The 24,037-nt window shown below is 40.7% G+C and overlaps 1 protein-coding gene across 3 annotated transcripts in view; it reads right to left on the reverse strand.

The window, feature by feature from the left end:
- Positions 1-24,037, reverse strand: part of CDH13 (cadherin 13) — a 1,254,348-nt gene that overhangs the window by 181,486 nt on the left and 1,048,825 nt on the right. For all 3 annotated transcript variants that reach the window (XM_017953611.2, XM_017953610.2, XM_017953612.3), the window contains one exon: positions 10,095-10,235. In XM_017953611.2, the coding sequence (XP_017809100.1) occupies positions 10,095-10,235 (141 nt within the window). The remainder of the gene's footprint in view (positions 1-10,094; positions 10,236-24,037) is intronic.

A 24,037-nucleotide genomic window follows, 5' to 3' on the forward strand; every position in this document is an offset into this window, starting at 1 on the left:
GATTCTATAAGTTGAGAATATATATTGTAATTTCTCAGAATCCACTACAAGAATATGAAAATAAAGTATAACTAATAAGTTATTAGAGTTGAATATGAAATTATAAAAAATATCAAAGTAAATTAGAAAAAGGTAAGAGATAAGAGGAAAAGAAATTTGTCAAAAAGAAACAAATAGAAAACAAATACTTAGACTGGCAGATTTAAACCTGTATATGTTGTACTTGCATTAAATGTAAATGGGCAAAATAATTCAAGTAAGAGTAGCATTATCAGAATTGATTTAAAAAAATCAAAGCCCCATACACCACCTAGAAGAGACACAGTCTAAATATAAGATTACAGAAAATCAGAAAGAAAAAAGTGATACAAAGAAATATACCACGATGACACTGACTGAAAGAAAGGTAAGATAATTATTCTAATATGAGATGAGGTAAATGTTAAAGCAGAAAGCATTTGCAAAGATAGAGAGGTATGTTTCATCATGATAAAGAGTCAATACATTAGGAAGATATAACAATTTTAAATTTGTATGCACCTAATAAGACGGCCTCAAATTAATTTTTTAAAATTTAATAGGACTAACAGGAGAAATAGTTGTATCTATAATTATAGATATATCTACTCTTTCAGTAACTGATACAATAAGTAGATTAATAAAACATATATAGAAGGTTTGAATGACAAAATTATAAACCTTAACCTAATTCATGTATATAGAACACTATACTAAACAGCTACAGAATTAACATTATTTTAAAGCGTTCATGGGCCATCTATCAAAATTGATTACATATGGAGTTGTAAAGCAAGCATTAACAAATGTCAAAGGACTGTAATCATATACAGGATGCTTTCTAACCACTGTAGAATGAAGCTAGAAATTAATGGCAAAGAATAAAAAAATCTCCCAAATATGTCACATTCAGCAATATAGTTATAGAAAACCACAAGTCACAAAAGTGACCCAGGACAATTCAAAAATATTTTTGACCTGAATGATAATGAAAATACATTATAGCACATATTGTGGAATGCAACTATAGTCATGCTTAAGGGAAAATTTAGATAGTCTTAAATCCATACATTAGAAAAAAAGACTGAAAATCAATGATTTAAATATCATTTTTAGGGGTTTGAAAAATAAATAGCAAAAGATACCAAAGAAATAGAAGGAAAGAAACACTCAATACAGAAAAATCCACAAAACGAAAAATAGTTTCTTTGAAAAGATAAATAAAATTGATAGAATGATTGCATGGCAAGACCAACCAAGAAAAATAAAGAAAAAGGATGAAATGGACAAATTCCTGGAAAAACACAAGCTAGCAAATTGAAATATAAATTGTTTCATATCCATCAATGAAATTAAGCCTTTGGGGTAGGCAAAAATGGGGCACAGATGACATTAACCATCAATCAATATTGGAATTCATTAAAATTGGGACTCCACCTTCATTAAGAGAGTGAAGAGGCAAGCCAGAGTGTAAAAAAAATGTGCAACATGTATATAAAACTCAAAGACTCACATCGAGAATAAAGATAAACACGTCGATAAGAGAAAGACTAATAACCCAACTTAAAAAATGGCTGAAAGACTTGAACAGGTATTACCCAAAAGTAGAATCCCAACAGCCAGTGGATGGATGAAAGATGGCCAACGTCATTAGTCACCAGAGAAATACAAATTAAAGCCTCAGTGAAATGTCACTACATACACATTGGAAAGGCTACAAATAATAATAAACCAAAAAACCAATACAACCAAATGTTAGGGAAAATATATAGCAGTCAAGATTCTCATTGAGTGTTCCGTTGTAAACTGGAGAAACTGCTCCGGCGGAATTAACTGAAGCTGAATTAGCAATTTCACCTGTAGATATACCCCAAACAGAAACACATACATGCATTCAAATATGCACCAAAAGACACATTCAAGAATGCTTATTCCACTATTACCCAAATTATCCCCAAGCTGGAAATAACCCAAATGTCCACACGTACTAGGATGGAAGAGTAAACCAAAACATATTTGTATGGTAATGAACATGAATAGATTATGGCTATGTGCAACAATATAGATAAATCTCACAAAAGTTAGTCACAAGAGTCCACCCTGTAATTATTTATATAAATATAAAAATAGGAAAAAATTAGTTGATAGTGAAAGAAGTCAGGAGAGGAGCTGTGTTACTACTGAGTAGGTGGTGGGACTAGCAGGAACTCTAGGAAGCTTTTGAGTTGCTGATCATATTCTGTGTCTTGATTTGGGTTTTGTGTTTAATCTGTTGAGAATTATATCACTCGGGATTTGTGTACTTTTTTCATATGAAAGTTACATAATAAAAAGAAGTTGATAAATCTTGAATAAGCCATATTAACTGCAATTTAGGAAGGCATTTTGAAATGTTTCAATAAAACAACTGAGGAATTACAGATTACTAATTTGAAGTGATATTATGGGTATTTTTTTATTCTAGCTATTTAGGATGAGAAAATGCAGATAAAGACTTAATGACTTGTACATGAATGTTCACAGCAGTGTTATTCACAATGGCCAAAAACTGAAACTGCCTAAATGCCTCTTGATGGATGAATGGATAAAATGTGGCATAACCATGGAATGGAGTATTATTCAGCCACACAAAGAAATGAAGTACTGAGACACACTAAAACGTGGGCAGACCATGAAGACATAACACTAAGTGAAATAAGCCAGTAACGAAGGACCACGTATTGCATGATTCCACTCATATGAAATGTCCAGAATAAACTAACGCATAAAGGCTGACAGTGGATCAGTGGTTGCGGGGTAGGGGAATGGGCAATGGGGAGTAACTGCTCATGGATTCGTGTTTCTTTTTGGGATGATGAAAATATTCTAAAATTAGACAGTAACGATAATTCTACAACTCTGTGAATATAATGAAAACCAATGAATTGTACATTTTAAAAGTGTGAACTTTATGGTATGTGAGTTATATCTCAATAAAGCTGTTATTAAAAAACGTGAATGGACTATAAGCAAAAGTGATAAAGTTAAACAATGAAATAAATAGGTATTCTGACATCATTCTGCCTTAAATAATTTATTAACAGGAAAAGGCAAATTTCTAACACAAGAAATAAAATAGCTTCTTGATTGTTTCATAAAGCCACTAATGAAGAAGCATGAATCATAATGAATACATTGGAAAAAGATGTAAATTCTTGCTGATTTGACCTGCCATGCTCGCATCAACAAAGATAACATAAAACTCATAATATGCCCCACACAAGGGTGTGGATGACAACTTAGCTAATATGTGTCATTGATTTAAAGATTAGTTTTTACACAAGAACACTGGAAATTACATAGCTCCGGGATGCCCAATCTTTTGGCTTCCCTGGACCATATTGGAAGAAGAACTGTCTTGGGCCACATGTAAAATACACTAATGATAGCTGATGAACTAAAAAGCATCTCATAATGTCTTAAGAAAGTTTACGAATTTGTGTTGGGCCACATTCAAAGCCATCCTCAGCTGCATGCCGCCAGCTCACAGGCTGTGAGTTGAACAAGTTTGGCATAGCTCGTATATATGACAGAAACATCCTTAAATTTGATGATAATCTTCAAAATGTGCACAAGTTTTCCAATACTAAAATGTGTTGTGAAAGCAAAAACAAAAAAAAAGTTTCTAAACTCTTGATGACACAGAGAAAATTTCTATCAACCCTGCTAGAAGAAATCCTATACCTTTAGTTCTTATATTTCTATAGACAATGATCTTACATAATTGTTATATGAACAAGTGACCATAGAGTTTGCAGTGAGACAGGGAAGAGAAAAACTACTACAGGTTGTATTACGCAGTTAATTAAGTCAATATGTTAATTAAAAATGCTAATACTGGCTGGGCACAGTGGTTCATGCCTTTAATCCCAGCACTTTGGGAAGCTTAGATGGGCGGATTGCTTGGGCCCAGTAGTTCAAGACCAGCCCAAGCAACATGGCAGAACCTCTCCTCTACAACAACACCAAAAAAACAAAAAACCAAAAATTAGCCAGACATGGTGGTGTATGCCTGAAGTCCCAGCTACTCAAGAGGCTGACGCGGGAGGACTGATTGAGCCCAGGAGGTCGAGGCTGCAGTGAGCCATGACTGTGATTGTGCTACTGCACTCCAGCCTGGGTGACAGGATGAGAACCTATCTCAAAAAAAGAAAAAATGCTAATATCCCATAGCAAAAGAAGATACTTGAGGCACCATGTATTCTCTAAGACTCCACACTGACTTTTGGAAATTGGAGCCTGGACTCCAGCATTCATTTGATAACCTGATGTGAATTTCTGCCTGTGGCTCAGTTGCAGCTTGACAGCTCCTAACTCCTACCATTTACCTTTGTCCCTTTGTGAAAACTGGAGCATTCGCCCATCTCTCATTTTCCACCTGGAGGACAGGGTGTTACAAGTTTTATGTCATTTTTATTATAGGTATGATAATGTTATAGCTCAAACACCAAAACATTTACCTTAGAAATAACTCATTGAATTGCCAAAAAGTCCTAAGCTATTAAATCTAAACGACCAATTGCCATTTTAAGGTACAACTGGAAAATGAAATTTGAAATTCTCTGTTTTTTTAAAATCTTATAATCACTTGCAAACACATTCTTTAAAAATTAGTAGGGAGTTTATTAATCCCCATGACCTGAGATTTATGTGAAAATATGAGTTATTCAATCAGTATTTGTTGGGCATCAACCATGTTTTAGCCACAAATCAGAAATCTTTTTTTTTTTTTTTCAATAACTTTAGAGACAAGAACGAAAAAGCCACAAATGGGGCTGCTGAAGGTTTCGTGTATATTTTAAAATCTGCATTTGAAGAGTTTAACTAGATTTCCTCAGATCATTTCAAAATACTTATGTAAGAAGTTCAAAACTAACAGTTAGTTGAAGTCACATGTACAAGCTATTAGGAAAACTTAGAGAAAACTCTCCACAGAGAAAAACTAGTGTTTCCAACCTACTGAAAATTGATTTCATGTATAAGAGGCAATTTTAAGTACAATCTTAGTTCATCATATGCAGTGACGCTGTTCTGAAGTTAAAATTATCTTCAGGAAGCGTTCAGCAAATGCTTTGTTATTGAGTGCCTGCTGGGATACAACAGAGAATAGGAGAGATGTGGTCGTTGCTTCTCAGAAAGTGTATAGTCATTGTAAATGAACACAAGAGGACTAAATAAACGAACTTACTTTCTTTTTTCTTTTCTTTTGTTTTTGAGACTGAGTCTTGATTTGTCACCAGGCTGGAGTGCACTGGCGTGATCTCAGCTCACTGCAACCTCCGACTCCCTGGTTTAAGCAATTCTCCTGCCTATATCTCCCAAGTAGCTCGGATTACAGGCACATGCCACCACGCTCAGCTAATCTTTTTGTATTTTTAGTAGAGATGGGGTTTCACCATGTTGGTCTGGTTGGTCTCGAACTCCTAACCTCGGGTGATCTGCCTGCCTCGGCCCGCCTCGGCCTCCCAAAGTGCTGGGATTACAGAGCCACCATGTCTGGCCGAGCTTACTTTGCAATAAGAATTTACTTTGAAAAGTAACCTTTAAAGTATCACCTTCCTTAAACAAACACTATAAATGCAGCATGTGAAGTGAAGACAGCTGTAGTTATTTCTCAGCCTCCCTTACAGGTAAGGGAGGCTAAGGAGAAGCAAGCCGAAGTCACTTGGTCTTCTGGGGGAGTTTTCAAGTGACATTCACTCAGGTGGCAGGTCCTCCTTTGTTCTTCCCATTCCCTGCTTCTGACTTCCTGTTACTGGCTATTACACCTGGTGCTGCAGTGACCCTATTGTACCACAAGGCAGCCGTGAGGGAGGCAGAGCTGAAGGCTAATGGGAACCTGGGAAATTGATATCATGACATCACCAAACTGGCCTGGGTCTGTGTCCCTGCAAACTTTTTTTTTTTGAAACAGGGTCTCATTCTGTCACTCAGGCTGGAGCGCAGTTGTGTGATCATGACTCACTGCTGCCTTAACCTCCCAGGCTCAAACGATCCTTCTACTGCAGCCTCTCAGGTAGCTGGGACTACAGGCACATGCCACCATGCCTGGATAATTTTTGTATTTTTTTTTGTAGCAACAGAGTTTCACCATGTTTCCCAGGCTGGGCTTGAACTTCTGGGCTCAAGCAATCCTCCCACTTCCGCCTCCTGAAGTGTTGGGATTATAGACATCAGCAACCATGCCCAGCCTTCCCTTCCAAACTTTTAAGTGAGAGAAACTATACCTCTAACTTGTTCAACAGTGTTATCTCCAGGCTCTATTATTTGTGATCAATCATAACTCCTCTTTTATATAGATTTCAAAAATAGATAAAAAGATGTATCTCTCTGGAGAGGGAAAGTCATGTAAGGTAGAATTTAAAAACCCTATATGTTCCCCAAAACCATGTATTCTTATGAACTTAGAAATGTCCTAAGATATGAAAAAATTTACATAGGACAATATCTTCTTGAGAGCTTTCTGGACATCCTCAACTCCAAATGATCACCATTTCTATTTTGGAATGACTAAACCTTGATTTTCATCTCTAAAATTTGTTTCAACTTCAAGATTGTAAGCCCCATGTTTCCTCTCTGTTTCTAGGGCATCCTGTTTTTCTGCCTCTTCCATATCCTAGAGGCTGCTGCATCTGAGCCGGTCCTCATTAGGAGCTCTCCTCTCCCCAGCAGGTTTCTCTTGGTCTCTCTTGCTTTTGTCCCCAGCCCTGATCTCATAATGATGCATTTTACAGATTCTGCCACCTCTCCAGCAGAATTGCTTCTCCCCTTGAACTCTAGGGTCCTAACCATGTATTTTGAAGTGCTTGAGCAGAATCATAGATCACTTTAAAGGAAAATAGTAGCCTTTCAACCCGGAGGGGAGGTGGCCCTTTGGATAAGAATGTCATTTGGCCTCTGACATTTTGGAAACATCGTTGTCATCATAATATCTTTCTCATCACAACCTTTCTCTCCATCACGGCCTTCCTCCCACCATCCTCATCAGCAGTGTCATCACCACTGTCCTCATCTCTATACTTTAGAGAATACTGGGCGACAGATATTATCTAGGTGCTTTTAGTCATTAGCTCATTCACAATGACCTAATGAGGCAGGCTCTGTGATCAGCCCATTAACAGGTGAAGAGACTGGGATGTAGAGCAGTTAACATGCTCACACCACATGGTGGTCAGTGGGATGTGAACCCAGTCTGGCTCCAGCGCCCCCTCCTTACTTCTCAATCACACTACCTACAGCAGTGTTGCTATCCAAAGTGTAGGAATCCCTTTCAACGGCAAAGAACATCAGCCTTTCAGGAACATGATAGAAAGTTTAACCACGAATTTAATTTATCAAACATTGGGCAAAGACTCCTTTGGGACATTTAATATCCAAATGAGAGTCTAGTGTACTTGTTATCACTTCTTTTCATCTGATTATTTATCTCTCTTTATGAATTTAGGTATCAGCTCTGCCATTTGGGAACCTCAAGCTCATTGTCTAATGTCCATTGGAAGAAAATTTTTGTGTTTCTGCCAGTATTCACAGGCGGATACATTTTCCTTATGCTACTCAGTGTCTCTTTTTTTCAAAATTTATTTTTTAAGATTGACAGACAACATTGTATGCTTTTAGTATTTACAATATGATATTTTGAAATTAATATGATATTGTGGAACGGTGGCTAACCTTTAAAGTCCATGTTAAATTATTCCTTGGATTCAGTGACATTACAAACAACAGTCTCTCATTCACAGTGTTTAGTCCATAACTGAGCACACATTTCTTTTCTTCCTAAGTCACAGGAGCCAAATTCAGAGTGGCACTTAAGTAACTAATTAATCTCACACAGTTGGTAACACAGATTCATCTTCATATTTTGGGTTGGGGTTATCCTATTTTTGTTCTCATTGTTATGTTTATATTGAATATTACAAGGTGCTTTGTGTTTTTATTTTGAAATAGGTTGAAAAGAAATTCTAAAGATAAACAAAAAATCCCTCAATGAATAGTCCATGAAACACCAGCTCAATAAGCCATATGAGGTGGCCTAGAAAAAAAAGTTTCCAGGCCAAAGAAGAATGAGAAACCCATAGACCATACCTAACCCTGTTAGAGAAACACAAAGCATTTTAAAGTTAATCAGAAATCCTGCAGTTAAATAAATCATTTAAAAGTAATCAATTCAGTGTTTCCCACATCTATTTGACCCTGAAGTATATTTTTTTCATTCCTATCCCCATGCCGGTGGTGTAATTTGTGGGACTAATTTCTTGGAAGTGAATTAGAATTGTTTGGAACTAATTAGAACTGGTGTTCTTGAAATACCGGTTTGGAACCATGGCAAGACTGAGCAGTCTGTATTAGCAGCTAGAGGAACCCTGCCATGGGAAGTCAGAGAATGGAGCAGATCTAGTTCTGTGGACTTTGCTGTTTTCAGGTTGGAATCCTGAGTGCCCAAGACACCAGAGGGAGAAAGGGGAACATCTACCTCCTGAGTGAGCCATGCAGGGCTGCTGAGGTGAAGAGTCTGGTATGGCTTGGTTCTGTGTCCCCACACAAATCTCATGTTGAATTGTAATTCCCAGTGTTATTGTTGGGGCTTGGTGGGAGGTGACTGGATCATGGGAGTGGTTTCTAATGGTTTAGCACCACCCTCCTCATGCTATCTCATGATGAAATTCTCATGGATCTGGTTGTTAAAAGTGTGTGGCACCTTCCCCTTTGCTCTCTCTCTCCTACTCCTCCATGTGAAGATGTGCTGGCTTCCTCTTTTGCCTTCTGCCATGATTGAATGTTTCCTGAGGCCTCCCCAGCCGTGCTCCCTGTACAGCCTGCAGAATCATGAGCCAATTAAACCTCTTTTCTTTGTAAATTACCCAGTCTCAGGTAGTGCTTCACAGCAGTGTGAGAATGAACTAATATAGAGGCCACTGGGGAACTCGGAGGTTGAAAGGATCTACCTGTCTCAAGCCACCCCAGGTAGCCTTGAGATTCCTCCAGAGAGGGTTGGGGCAATTGCAGGTCCCTATATAGTTTTTTTTTTCTCCGAACACCATGGAGGTTGGAAGCATTGATGGCAGATGAGGAAAGCACAGCACCACAGTTAGGAGTACAGTTTTGAATCACAGGAACTTGGTTCACTTCCTGTTTCTGCCACTTTTTCTGTCCATGACCTTGGAGCTTGTTCTCTAGATTCTCTGAGCATCACAGTAAGCTCATTTGTAAAATGGCAAAGCCAGGCTCACACAGTCAAATGAGGCAACACATCTCAGATGGAGACACCATGGTGGATACAGGAAAGACTCTGCAAAAGTCAGGGGCCATCGTACCTATTCCATATTCTTCACTTGGTCAGTAAGAAGGGCATCAAATCCATGCTCTGGCCCTGGCCTCTAAAAAAGCCATGATCTTACCACATTTCCATCAGATGCATAGTGCAAACAGTTTCCTGGTTTGGGTACAAATTTAGTAACTGAATGTGATCTTGTGCCCTTCCCTGAACATCGCTCCCTTGGAATAAATGGAAACAACAACCATGATCCATAATCATAAAAGCACGGGGACTGAGAATAAATAATGGCTCTCCTAGACCAGCTAACTGTTGTTATTTATAAGCTCCTGGGCCACATTGTTATTGACTAGGAAATCTGCTTTACCTCCTCGCTGCTGTTCCGTCTGGCCTCTCAATCTGCACTTGCTGGAAAAAAATAGTTATTGTTATGCTAAAATCACAATGGGACTCTCATAACTCACTGCTAAATAACACCAATAAAACTATGAAAATGGCACTTGGGCATTAAAAGTTATTTTCTTATGGACTTGAACAAGATTCAGTGCTTTTGTTCTCACTGTGCTCTGGTATTTTAGCCTCACACACATACACAAAATAAAAATGTGAGAAAGAATTCCAGCAAAACACCATCGTCTCTCCCACAAAGGAGTATTTTGATTTTGAAAGCGGAGCCAGCGGGAGCTGTGGTACGTGAATTAACATCAATCAGTAATCATAGCTGTGACCACAATGGTGGTTGGTGTTTGGCACAGGGGTTTACCTCTTTCTTGGTGAATTTTGGTGAGTGATCATTTTTGTCATCGATCATGATCGTGGCTGTGGCCGTGCCTGTTAATCCAACATCCAGTCCAGCCATATCTTGAGCCTCGATGATCAGTTCATACTTGGGATTTTCCAGAGTCTACAAAGCACAAGCACAAAGAAAGAATATGACATTTAGATTTGGGTTACTGTTTTGGAAAGGTGGCAAGCATATTGTTGGAGCTGTCACTCCCCCTCCTCCATCTAGGGTAGGCATCTTTAAGCAGTGATAACATTTTTACCTATTGTGTATAAATGTGCCTTTGGAATCTCTCCAAAGACCATCACTATTCAAAGGTTGGAGTTTGCCATGGGGACAGAATATATTATATTTACGATTATTTTTTAGGGAGATATTTGATATATCACAGAACGTTCCATTTCCTGGGTTTGGGTATACATTGTCCTTTTTTTTTTTTTTTTCTCTGAGACGGAGTCTTGCTCTACAGTGCAATGGTGTGATCTGGGCTCACTGCCACCTCCGCCACCCAGGTTCAAGCGATTCTCCTGCCTCAGCCTCCTGAGTAGCTGGGATTACAGGCGCCCGCCACCATGCCCAGCTAATTTTTACATTTTCAGTAGGGATGGGGTATCACCATGTTGGTCAGGCTGGTCTCGAACTCCTGACCTTGTGATCCACCCGCCTCAGCCTCCCAAAGCGCTGGGATTACAGGTGTGAGCCATCAAGCCTGGCCCCTACATTGTCCTTTAATGTTCACATCCATATCTGTTATTTCAGAGACCTCAGGAAGCTGATCAGAAATGAGGCTACCTTTGATGATGAGCTTAGGACAAAGATGGCAGCTTTAGGAAATTGCATTTACTGAAAATCTGATGAGGCAAGCATTGCATTACTGCACTTTACAGAAATCCTTGTTAATCTTTTCAACAAGCAGCTCAACTTGCAACAATTGTTCCCATTTTACAGATGGGGGAAAAAACCCCTGAGGTTTAAAGTCACTTGTATCACACTTCTTTCAGGTATTTTTTGTTGCACAGGCTGTTAAATTTGGAAGATGCATTTAATCCAATAATGATTTGATACATTTAACACAAGCAATATTGCACTATTCTCTCTCTTTACATATGTGTTTTTCATCTAAATATTTGACAAAGATTTGGCTATCATGTTTATATAGTCAAAACAACTAACCAAATAGCCCTGATCCTAAGATGAAGAAGAGTGCAGTCATTAGTAAATAACAGCCCCTACATTTAAATTGTATTCGGTAGTAGGTTGCTGCTTGAACCGGTCCACAAGCATACCATTTGTCTGGTAAGGCAGCACCCCACATTTCCTTTGGGGACCTATCCTTTACTTATTCTCTGCTCAGGCGGTTTGGGTTGGGATTAGCTTTCTCTATCTCCTACCCATTGAACTTTCAGAATGAGTCCTAATTAGGAGAAGCCAGTCAGTGCATCTTATTCCAGTGATATAATGATAAGTCCATGCCCCATGTTTGACAGTTAGGCGAAGGAAGTTCTGTTTCCCTGTGGTGTGGACCTGGAAGCATTTAGCAGGGGGAGCTAGAGGAGTCATCTTATGACCACAGGAGGAGTAAGGCAGGAGAAGCCCCTGCATCCGAGAACAAAGGCAATATCCTAAGAGAATTAATTATACTTGAATCTCAGAAAAGAAATGATTCTTAGTGGTTGTACTGGAGCCACTTCATCACGCCACTCCTGAAGCTAGCCCCGCCTGTGAACTTTTCAGCTAATGAAGGCAATAATTTTCCTTATTTGCTTAACCCACATTGGATAGATTTCTTAACCACTCACACAGAGAGTCCAAGTCGAACTACCTTCAGTAACAAAAATAATAGGTGTTTACAACTCACATAAATAGTCCTACCAGTATGACGGCTTCAAAAACAGCTGGTTATACCCACCAATAATTAAGAAATACCACAGGAAGCAAAGAACAGACACGCAATGGAGGATGTCTAATTTTCTTCTAAAGTCCTAAGTTTACATAGTAAATTTCAATAGCTCAATGCTAGCTCTGTCATAAACTTTAAAGTATTTTGAAGTGCAGTTAGCTGTCTGCTCACGGGGACATTTTTCACCGGCTGTTCCTTTAACTTCTGAGTGGCTTCTGAGCTACTACTTTAAGGAGTACCGGTTCTGTTGGGTGGTTTGTTAAGACCCTCCACTTCAATTCACGGTGATGAGTGGGAAGTTAGTGTGCTCCGGTGACAGCTCTATGCCTCATGTTTTGGTTTCAATTCCAGCTCCCCCAGGATCGAAGGTCACAGAGTTCTCTGATTGCTGAGTGCAAGTGGAATTGACATGGTACCCAGTTCCAGTTCTGGCTGGGTCAGTCGGCACTGCTCTGTGAAGGTGCTTGAGATGCCATCTGCCCTGGTTCTGCCTGGTTCAAGAATTCTGGTAATTTTGCTCCTGGCTGGTTTCGTTGGCACCTCTCAGTATAGATGCTTGAAATCCCATCTATTCTCAAGCTGAAGCTGGAAAACTTGAGCCTAATGGAAGTGGCTTGCTGCTTGTCATCACTGACAAGCTGGATTGGATGTACTATTGGCCATAATTTCTGCAGCTGGACCATAGGAAACCAGTAAATTGGTCACCTTTAAAATCTTTCCCGAGTGTCTCTGAACATGTTAACCACTAGCCTGAATAGCACAGGTCTAATTTATTGTATAACACTTCTACTTTTGTCATAAAATATTGTACTTATTTTTGAAAGCACACAATTACTGACATAAAAATTATGTGGATTCTCCTCCAGTATTGAAGAGATTATGGTAAATATCATATTATTTTTCCCATATAATGTCATTTATCGACATAATTCCTAGATGTTAATTTAACAACATCTATATTGTTAACAATTGTTAACAACAATTGTTGTTATATTGACTATATTGTTAACAACAATATAATCATATGTATATTTTATAATTTACTTGTCTTCTATTTAGGCCTCTTGGTTATTTGCAGTTTTCAAAATGTTGACAATTTTAAATAACATTGCAATGAACAACTTTATTCACGAAGGCTTATATATATTTTGGCTATTTTTTTATTTTTTTGGTTTGTTTTTGACTGATAGATTCCAAGATGTAGAATTACTAGGATAAAGGTATGAATGTTTTCAGGCTTTTTACTCATATTTCAATATTTTTATCCAAGAGGATGTTACTAACTTTTATACCAGTCCTACGAGAATGTTTGGCTTTTGATCTCAGACAGGGCTGGTCTCTAAAGGACAGCTCCCGACATTGCCCAGTGAAGCAAATTGGGAGACTGGGTGAATCTACGATGGTGGCATAACAAGGAAATAAAGTCCTCATAGCATTCATTCTTCTCAACCTGCAGATTGCTGTGGGGACATGCTACAGGACTGCCTCAAGCACTCACTATAGCAGGAGTATGCTGCTTGGCTGTCCTGATACCCACTCTCTCTTCTTCTGGTACCTATGCTCTAATTCCCTTGGGCATCACCCCTTCCTCATCCTCAGTACAGGTACAGTTCAGGTGGGTGGGGCTGATCCCACTCCTGATCTAGGGATGGTCGTGTCATTCAGGTCTGGCCAATCAGGGCTTTCCATTCCTATCATCATGTGATGAAGACATAACCTAAGTGAGTCCACCCTGAGATTGAAATTCAATTCCAGGACATTGTTCTTGAGTTCTTTCAGAATGCTTAAGGAAAAGAAGTTCTCCTTCTGTTAAACCTGGAGGTGGTTAGGGCATCCACCTGGAGCTAGCAGTGGCCACCTGTAACCACATAAAGAAAGTCAACCTGAGAATGAAGGTAACACAGACTAAGAGGAAGAGATGGAGTTTGCTGTTGTTTTTTTTTTTAACATCATATGAGCCCCCTAGTTGTCATCCTTGAAGCCAGAATTTACTCCTTAGATTTTGCGAATTCTATGAGCTAATACATTTTGGCTTTCCTCAAGACACTTGATTCAGATGATCTGTAGTAGGCATAATGCAGTCTTGACTAATATTGCAACTATTGCAACGACACTATGATCAATTATCTGATTAGCAGGAAAGCATAGGAGCTATCACATCATACAATAGTATCAAAATAGGTTCTTCAAAACAGTATTCTTATCATTTTATGAATACATCATTTTTTCTTTTAACAGTTTCCCTTAAACAGAAACTTTTTTTGTATGCCCAGGGAAAGTTACTATAATTATTTATTAAAAAATATATTTATTTATTTTGAGATAGGGTCTCACTCTGTCAGTCAGGCTGGAGTGCAGTGATGTGATCATGGTTCACTGCAGCCTCGATTTTCCTGGCTCAAACATTCACTTCAGCCTCCTGAGTAGCTGGGACTATAATCACACGCCACCATACCCAGCTAATTTTTGTATTTTTTGTAGAGACGGGGTCTCCCTATGTTGCCCAGGCTGGTCCTGAACTCATCAGCTCAAGCAATTTGCCCACCTTGGCCTCCCAAAGTGCTGGGATTATAAGCATGAGCCACTGTGCCTGGTTTAATTCTTTCTTTAATTAGTTTATGCATCTATTTAATTGGCAGTTAATGAACTTCTTGGGTAAATGTTGTGTTGGGTACTGGAGATACAGTGATGGAAAAACAAAAGTGTCCTTCTCCAAAGAGGTCAAAGTTCAGCACTGAGGACAGTCCTATTCACATATTACTGCAAGAAAATAAATCAAAGCTCAGCAGAGGTATGTACAAATTCTTATGGTAGCACAAGGGAAGGACACATTGGCATAACTCTCGTAGTTCAACAAATTTTATAAATAATTTTAGAAAATGAACCATTTTCCATCTCCTGAAGTAAATAAAACTTTGCACCTATAACGAAAAAATAGATTGATTAACCTAGTAGAGAATCAATTAGACTGTTATGTAGATAAATTGCAAAGTTTGCGATGAGGTTTCAAACGTCTAAATTGTCTGGCAAACTTAAGGCTGACCTTCAAAATATTTTTATTACTGAAGTAATATCCAATTATTGTAAGCAACATAAAAATAACAGTCATTTCAAAGAACTCTCCTGCACCCTTGCCCAGTTCCACCTCTGAGAGGCAAATATTGATAGCTATCTCCTTTTTACTACACAAGTAGACACACACACAGGTACATTTAAATATCCACATATTTAATACACATATTTGTATACATACATGTTTCATCAAAGTAATACTGTTTACATAGTGACAAAATTTGTTTTACCATATCACTTTTATCTCAGTGCTTACAGAGCTATTCATTTTAACAGCTGTCTAATAGTCCAATGTATAGATCCACTATAATTTACTTAATCAGTCCCTATTGGATGAACATTTGGGTTGCTTCCACGTTTCCACTTTTTTTTTTTTTGTGAGTCAGGGTCTTGCTCTGTCACCCAGGTTGGAGTGCAGTGGCACGAGCACAGCTCACTGCAGCCTCGAACTCCCAGGCTCAAGGGATGCTCCCAACTTAGCACCCCAAGTAGCTAGGACCACAGGCATGTACCACCACACCTGGCTACTTTTTGTATTTTTTGTAGAGACAGGGTCTCCCTGTATTGCCCAGGCTGGTCTTGAACTCCTGGGCTCAAGCGATCCTCCCACCTCAGGTTCTCCAAGTGCTGGCATTATAGGCGTGAGCCACCGTGCCCTGCCCAAGTTTTCACTTTCAAAAGCAATTCTAATATAAAAAGTTTATTGGCCTGTTATGATTTGGGGATTTTTCTATAATGAACGTTATTGCTTTCCCAAGGAGAACAGTAACAAAATCCCCAAATCCAATAATAAAAGTCACCTCCTTTGGAATGTAAAAGACCCAGTCTGCACTTAAAAATTAGAGAAAATGCCACATGAACTCCCTGGCTCATACGTGATCAGAACAATCTTCTGCTTCCCTCTGACCTACTTCCCGATCCTCAGAGTCTTTTCCGGAAAGTCACCCCCTAATTTCCTAGCTCTCGGAGTCACTCTTACTTGAAACACACACATCTATTTTTAATTCTGTATCCCTTGCTGGCCACTCTGCATTTGCTACTCTGCTGGAAGAGATTCTCTTTAGGTGTCCAGCCCACAGATGCCCCATTCTCCAGGAGGAAATTCTGATGCAGAGAAATAGACCCCTGTGACCACGTGTCGTATCTGTCTCCCTTGCCAAGAATTGACTAATTCACAGGTAGCTCCCTAATTCAAGCTGGGACAATTGGATTCTGAAAATAGGAAATGTGGGACTGAGAGTCAGGAAAATAGGAATGTAGGGTAAAACCTCTTGCATTTCTCCATGGAACTCCTAGGACCAATAGAGGGATTTTTGCCTTGAATGTTTTGGGAGGAAACTCACCACCCTTGTGCTTCTCTCTGCCCATGAGGAAGGCACCCTGCCTCTTCACTCTTCCAGCTTCACCTTCACTTGTCCAGCTGCCCTGTCACTAGTGAGTGAACTCATCAGTGAGAAGGGGGCCCCATGATCAAGGTCAACCCCATTCTCAAGATCAAGTTGTATTCTCCCTGGGCCTCTCCTGATTCTGTGTTTCTTTGGTTCAAGGCTCAGAGGAAAGATGTGTAATCAGCTCCAACTCCAAACAACTTTTGTGCTGAATTTTGCAAAAGGTGCTGCTCTGCCAGGAAGAAGCAGCTTGGCTGCTAAGGACTGGAGCTTTGCTGGCCCCTGACTTCAATGCTTTCCTTGATTATGTAACTCCTTCCAGTGTATACTCAAGAGCGTCTTTTAGGTACCAAAACCAGCCCAAATGAGTTTCAGTTGCTTGCAAGCAAAGGAACTTGTGGTGAAAACAATGTTGTGTGTTCACTGGATCCTATTTCCTCAGGCTCCAGGAGCATATGGCTAGACTGTACAGCCCAGGCGTCCTTGCAGTCAAATGGACTTGTGTGGCTGACTGTGGTCAGTGGAATGTGAACGGAAGTTATGTACTTGCTGTGGTCCTTAAACCTCCCACATAACCTTCCACACTTTCTGTTTCCCAAAAAGGAAGAAACCTGGATCTCCAAATGACTAAACAGCGCAAAGCCCCTTTGCTGACCTGCTTTAGACTGTGATGTGAGCAAGACATAAGCGATTTTTTAGATTTAAGGGTTGTTTATGACCATGCTTAGCTTACCTTGTTTAATATGAAGGCTATGTGCCCCATTTTGCTTTATTTTGAATGCCCATTTACTATCTCCCTAAGTGGATGACAAAGTTTTCAAGGGCAAGGACCATGCCTTTGGCCACAACACGTAGCCAGTACTCAGCACACAAGGTGGGCGATTTACTTTCATTATTGATAATGATGATATATTACTGTTTCCCTGAACTAAATTATATCTCAAAGGTCTGAGCATATCAGTGGCATTTCCAAAGCAAAGTCATTTATTCTCAGGGAACGACTTATACTTTGGGGAACTCCAGCTCAAGGAGATAGAATTTTATTTGGAGGAAGAAATGCACTGTGTCAAAACTGGAAAAATTAAATTGGCTCCTCTGATTTTATTTGAAGCTATCTGATCTGTAAGACATATCTAAGAGAGTCAAGCTGCTCTCCTGGTTTGAGTTCTGCAGTCATGCATTTCTATTGCATTTGCTATCTCCTCCTGGGTGTCGACTAGCTACCAGCTAATATATATCCTACAAACAAAAGCAAGATGGTATGTCTCCAAGAAAAAGCCTCGAGTGAATCTCCATAGACACAGGCCAGGTTCACTGATCACACTGATTTGAAAACCAAACATTTCATCTTGAAAAAAGAATCAAGCCAAGCCATTAAATCTGGCACTTAATCAATCACCAGACCCTCAATGTTTTGCACAGCTACGATGACTTCCATACCAGTATGCATTTAACGGAACATTTATCACTAATAACAAGCATAGTGGTAGCTGTGGGGGGAAAAATCAACAAATAGATGTGACATGGAAAAAGCCTTTCCCATTAACCCACACAGTACCCCATCTCTGTCTCGCCTGGTCTTGAACTGCACTCTACATCCCTCTTTACAGTTTGTCCAGACTGAATTTCTTTCCACGGTACCCCACTGTTTCCATTTCAAACATTTCACCTCTACTTCTTGCTCCAGGCGAAGTCCTGCTCCTTGGCTGATGGTCATTATTCACAGCACAGAAGCTCCACGAAGCCAGGGACCTTTGTGCACAACAGGATGGCTGACACTTAAGAAGGAGGCAATCACTGTGTGATCTATTATTATCACCCTGGCTCCACGACTTAGTAGCTGAGTGATCCCAGCCAAGCTGCTTATGTTCTCATTGCCTCCATTTCCTCATCTGTAAAGTGGGGGAGAATAATCCTTATAGGATAAGTGAGAATTAAAAGAGGTAAAGTGCTAAATACAGAGCTTGGCATATGTAAATGCTGGAAAGACGCTACTGCTATTACTTAGTAGAATTTTTGGGAAATCTTTTGAAGATGTAGCAAGAAACTGAGGGTGGCCTTCAGAAAGAGCCAAAAGCAACTGCCAACAATGCTGCCAACAGCCATTGAGTGAACTTGGAAGTGGAGCCTTCCTTAGACAAATCTTCCAACGAGACAGCAGATTCCGAACACAGGGGTTGTAGCTCTGTGAGTGCCCATCAAGCGGAGAACATAGCTAAGAAATGCCCAGATTCCTGAGCAGAGAAACTGTGAGATAATAAACCCCTCTTGTTTCAAGTCACTAAGTTTTGAGATAATTTTTAATGCAGCAATAGATAATGGGTGCCGTTTTCCCCAGCACCTACCGCTACCACAGTCTATAATGCGCTTGTTTATGGATTACTTGTTTAGTGGCTATCGTGGCTATGACAATCCGAGCTTCTTGAAATCAGGGGCCTTTTCCTGTATAGAGGCTTTGTCTCTCTGCCTGGGAGATAAAATTCACTGCCTGCGACATCATAGCTATGTAAAAATTAGTCATATTATAACATAATTAGCCCATTATTACATAAATATGATTACATATTATGGCATAATATTGATTACAACTATTACATGACAATTATATAACATGTTTTATACACTGTATGTTTATATACTAATATATAAATATATAATTCTATATAATATATAAAAAATAATGAATAGAGGGGTATACCTGTAACTGTTTAAGAACAGATTCTCCTGATTTGTACTGTTGTCAATTTTGGTGGTTTAACTACTCCTACCGTAGCTGACTTCAAGCTACCCAGATGATTTCACTCCAAAAGCATGTAGTTGGAAACAGAGACACCAGCTGGCTATTGTGAGCCAGCGAGAATGGGCTCTAGCACGTACATTCTGCTTTAGGAGTCAAGGAAAGCTGTAAGAAGGCATTTTTGGTAACAAATCCATTTGTAGTCTAACATTTAAGGTATTGTTAATGAGAAACATTAACATGAGCTACATAGCAAAGATGTAATGGAATTCGTTCATTCATTTCCTCTTTAGCTTTACCCCAATCAGCTGGGCATCCCAAGCGTCCTGGCAATATGGAGCCTAAACAGGGACCACATTCATCCCCGGGCTGGCTGCACCTGACACCTGGTCTATAAATACTGCAACAGATTGGTGAAAACACTATCTGAAGCAGAACGAGTTGCTGTCTGTCTGGAGTTTGATTTAACCACTCTGGCCACATAACACGGGGAATAGGTAGTCCATAAATCCAGCAGGAACCGCTTACACATCCTCATAAAATGTGCCTTATTCCCACTGCAGAGGTTGAGCGATGTTCTTCCATCTTCCCAGGCAGCAGGGGTGAGCCTGGTTTGACTGGTGTTTGTCTTTAAGCCTCTTTCCACCTTGCCTGTCGGTACGAATGTGAACATTCATGTTCTTGGCTGTCACCTGTTTTTCTTATTTTTTATTTTTTTTCATTCCTGGCTGGGGGCTGGTGGGCAAGGAGAAGGCGGTGCTCATTTCCCCAGATTTACTGGCTGCGACAAAGCTGGCAGGGTGGAGGAGCAGCAGGGGAAATAAACACTGTCTCTTAGACATATGTGGCTGGAATAACCGAAATGATAGATTTGAGGTTGAGGGACACCAAGATCAAATAAAACATTTCCAGGCAACGTGTGCATCTTCTCCTGCTGCTGATGAGTTACAGTGAATAAACTGCCAAAGGTGTTCCTGGCACCCCTGGAAAAAGTATCTCCTGTAGGCTCAAGGTGGCAAATACTTGACATTCAGTGTGAGTTCACTGAAACATTTATTTAGTGTCCACTAGGCTCAAGCAACAGATAGGATGTGATGAATGATACAGACCCTGCTTTTGGTGCATTTCTGGTCCAGAGAGATGAACAAAGAGCAAGCATGTAAGGTCAGATGAGATAAGTGTTTCAGAATGGTATTAATACCAATTAAGGTCTACATGAAGGGGGTCAGAATGTGGGGTGCTCAGGAAAGCTAAACGGAGCTTATTTAATCCATCAAACATTGATTGAGCACTTACTGCATGCTAGGCATTGTGCTGGATGGTGCGAATAAGTAATAGGAATCAAGTCCCGTGGAGGAGACCAACACCCAGATGAGCTCGGCACATTGAGATGGGGTAAGCGCAGAGTTCTGTGGAATTACAAAGGAGAGGCCAGTTGACCTAGACATTATAGGTAGAGAGGTGGAGACTGGAAGAGACTAAGCAACGATTCCTGCAGAAGTGCATATCCTACCATAGGATTAGAGATGGGGTCTTAGACTGAAAGTCAAATTCTATGGAAGAAGGTGGGAGATCTTTAATCCTTAAACTCTATTACATATAGTCATTGAATAAGAAAGGAAGGCTGATTCTAGTTCTGTTCAGGACACCAAAGGAACAAGAAAAAGTATGCTCACGACCTTCAAGGAAGCCATGGCTTGGGTAAGGACAAAAGATATGTAAGTGGCTCCCCAGGGCAGCAGGCAACCTGTGCTAAGTTAGCTGTCTACTAACTGGGAGTGCTTCAGTGGCTTTTCAGTGGCTTCAGGTTAGTGTAAGACTGCAGCTGAGCTTTGAAGGATGGGTGTGAGGGTAGAGAATTCGGAGAAGGAAGAAGGGTCTGGGAATAAGATGGAGGCATCAGGCTAAGACAGGGCCACCAGCGTGCCTAGAGTCAAGGTCTGTGAGATGAAGAGACACAAGTTCTCAAAAGTACCTTAGAGGCCTTCTTGTCCTGCCCTACCTTTGAGGAGCTCACAGTGGGAGGAAACAGAGCGAATCCCAAGAGCACATGGTTGGTTAGGAGCAGAACGAAACAGGCTAATCTTAGATTCAGACAAGGAAGTACAGATCGTAACAGCAAAGTAAAATAAAATGTAATTGAGATGCTCTTTCTCTATGGTTTTTATATTTTCACCATCTACTGTTCGCCACATTAGCTTTTGTTTTCTAGACGTTGGGCCCTGACATAGCAACATTATGCCTGGTATATAGCAGGTACCTAAGATATAGTGTCAGAGTCACTGCTTCTTCAAAGTGCTTGTGCCAGCTGGGCACAGTGGCTCACACCTGTAATCCCAGCACTTTGGGAGGAGGAGGTAGGTGGATCATGAAGTCAGGAGTTTGAGACCAGCCTGGTCAACATGGTGAAACCCCATCTCCACTAAAAATACAAAAATTAGCTGGGTGTGGTGGTGGGTGCCTATAATCCCAGCTACTTGGGAGGCTGAGGCAGGAGGATCACTTGAAACCGGAAGGCAGGGGTTGCAGTGAGCCAAGATCGTGCCACTGCACTCCAGCCTGGGCAACAAGAACAAAACTCCGTCTCAAAAAAATAAAATTAAAAATAAAATTTTTAAAAAAAGATTGGTGGGTGTACTGAAACACAGGTTGACAGCCTACTTGCAGCATTTAAGAGATTCAGAAGGCTCAGGGAAGGGCCAAAGCATCTGAATTTCTCACAAGTTTCTTGGAGATGCTGATGTTGTCAATCTAGGGGCACACTTTGGTTAGCGTTGTTCTGAATGAACGTATGACTCAATGCAGGTCAAGATGTACCCTTATATGTTTTACTTTAAAACTCACCCATTTATGATACAATTTAAGTGAAAAATGAAAATCATAGTTTTCCAAAAGTTCTCTGACTGAAACTTTCTTTTTTTAATCTCCATTTCTAGAAAAAACAGACTCTAAGACACTAAATAGCACCACGATTTCCTCTCTCACCTGCTTTCTATCTTGTTATGGATGTCCCCACTGGATGCTCTCCCTTATCTTCCATGGGCCAATATCAGAACCCCTCTTCCTACAACCTGGCCCTTCTTCCCGGAGGGATCGTCTCTGGCGGCCCCTGGGAGTGTCTGTAGCAATTCCCTCTCTCTTACCTCAAAAAACTGCTCATCCAGTGCTCCTGATCTTACCTCCCCTTCCTCGGGAGTCTGTCCCTTTTTCTCCATCACCCCTGTGTGCACATGACGTCAAGCCTCCATCTCTTCCTCCTTGAAGTACGCAACAGCTTCCAGGTTGGTCCCCCTGCTTCCTTCTATGCCCCTCTCCAACCCAAAGCCAGCCAGAGTTAGCTGGCCAGCTACCATCTGACCAAGGACTCTCCCTAAAACCCTTCAGTGGCTACAGGATAATGTCTGAGTTTTTCAAGCATGAAAGACAAACTCTTCATGGCCTCATCTGTTTGTTCTCCTCACTCAGTGTTGTATTCTGTAAAGCTGAGCTATTTGTAATTCCTACCGTCTTAGGCTTTTTCACTTCTCTGCATCTCTGTAGCTTGGCTCATACTGCACCCTCTGCCCTCCCTGCACATTCCCCGCCCCCACCTCCCAAGCTCCAGGAAACAATCACTTATCCTTTGAAATTTTGCTTGAAGGTTTCCTCCATCATGAAGCTTTGTCTTCCCAGAGTCACTCCTTCCTCTTCTGTATTAGCCCTGGCTGCATGTCATGGTGAGTGTTTGTCTCTTGGTTGAGTTAATGACACTGCATAGCAATTTTCCCTTCACACGTCTGTCCTGTGATTATGCTGTGAGATGCTCAACGTCAGGTTCATGTATCGAGCACAATGGAAGTGAGCTCTAAATGCCACCAGGCTTCTGTATCTAGAAGCTCTTATATCTTCTATGGCAGACAGAATAATATCTACCAAAGATGGCCATGTTCTAATTCCTGGAACCTGTGAATATTTTACCTTAGGTGGCACAAGAGGCTTTGTTAAGGATCTTGAAATGGGGAGACTACCCCGGAAAACTGAATGGGCTCAATGTGATCATGACAGTCCTCATGAGAGGGAGGCAGAAACATCAGTGTCGGGGAGTAGATGGATGATGGAAGCAGAGAAGATGGTGTTGGGGGAGAGGGAGGGGAAAAGGAGGGAGGAGGGAGGGAGACAGAGAAAAAAAAGGAGGGGGAGGGGTAGAGAGGAAAAAGGGAGGGAGAGGGGGAGGGAGAAGAAGTGGGAGAGGAAGGGAGAAGGACTAAGCCTGGGGAGGAAGAGAGGGAGGGACATGGGGAGACAGGGAGCGGAGGAAAGACACTACACTGCTGGCCTTAAGATGGAGGAAGAGGCCATGAGCCAAGGAATGCCAGTGGCCTCTAGAAGATGGAAAAGCAAGAAAATGGATTCTCCCCTGGAGCCCTCACAAATAATCCAGAACTGCTGACACCTCGGTTTTGGCCCAGCGAGACTCATTTTGGACTTCTGACTTCTATCCCTGTAGGATAATATATTGTGCTGCTGTCTGCCACGGATTTTATAGTCTTTTGTTATGGAAGCCACAGGAAACGAATACACCTTCTCTGGAGGGTGAACGCTGAGCTTCCTGCAACACTGAGATGTCCAGTGCCGAGATGCTCCTGGCTCCACGTGGTGCATGGCCTCACCAGCTGCACCTCATTCCACACCCACCTGCCAGTTTCACAGGGGACCTGCCTTCCTAGGATAGCATCCTCTGTCATTTCTCCTGAAAATATTTCCGTTTCAATCCTTTGAAGTGTGATGTCAACCAGACCTTTTCCTGCCAAATCTGTCTAGTACGAAGATGAATGTCCTGCCATCT

The sequence above is a fragment of the Papio anubis genome, chromosome 18 (assembly GCF_008728515.1).
Source record: "Papio anubis isolate 15944 chromosome 18, Panubis1.0, whole genome shotgun sequence".
Lineage (NCBI taxonomy): Eukaryota > Metazoa > Chordata > Mammalia > Primates > Cercopithecidae > Papio > Papio anubis.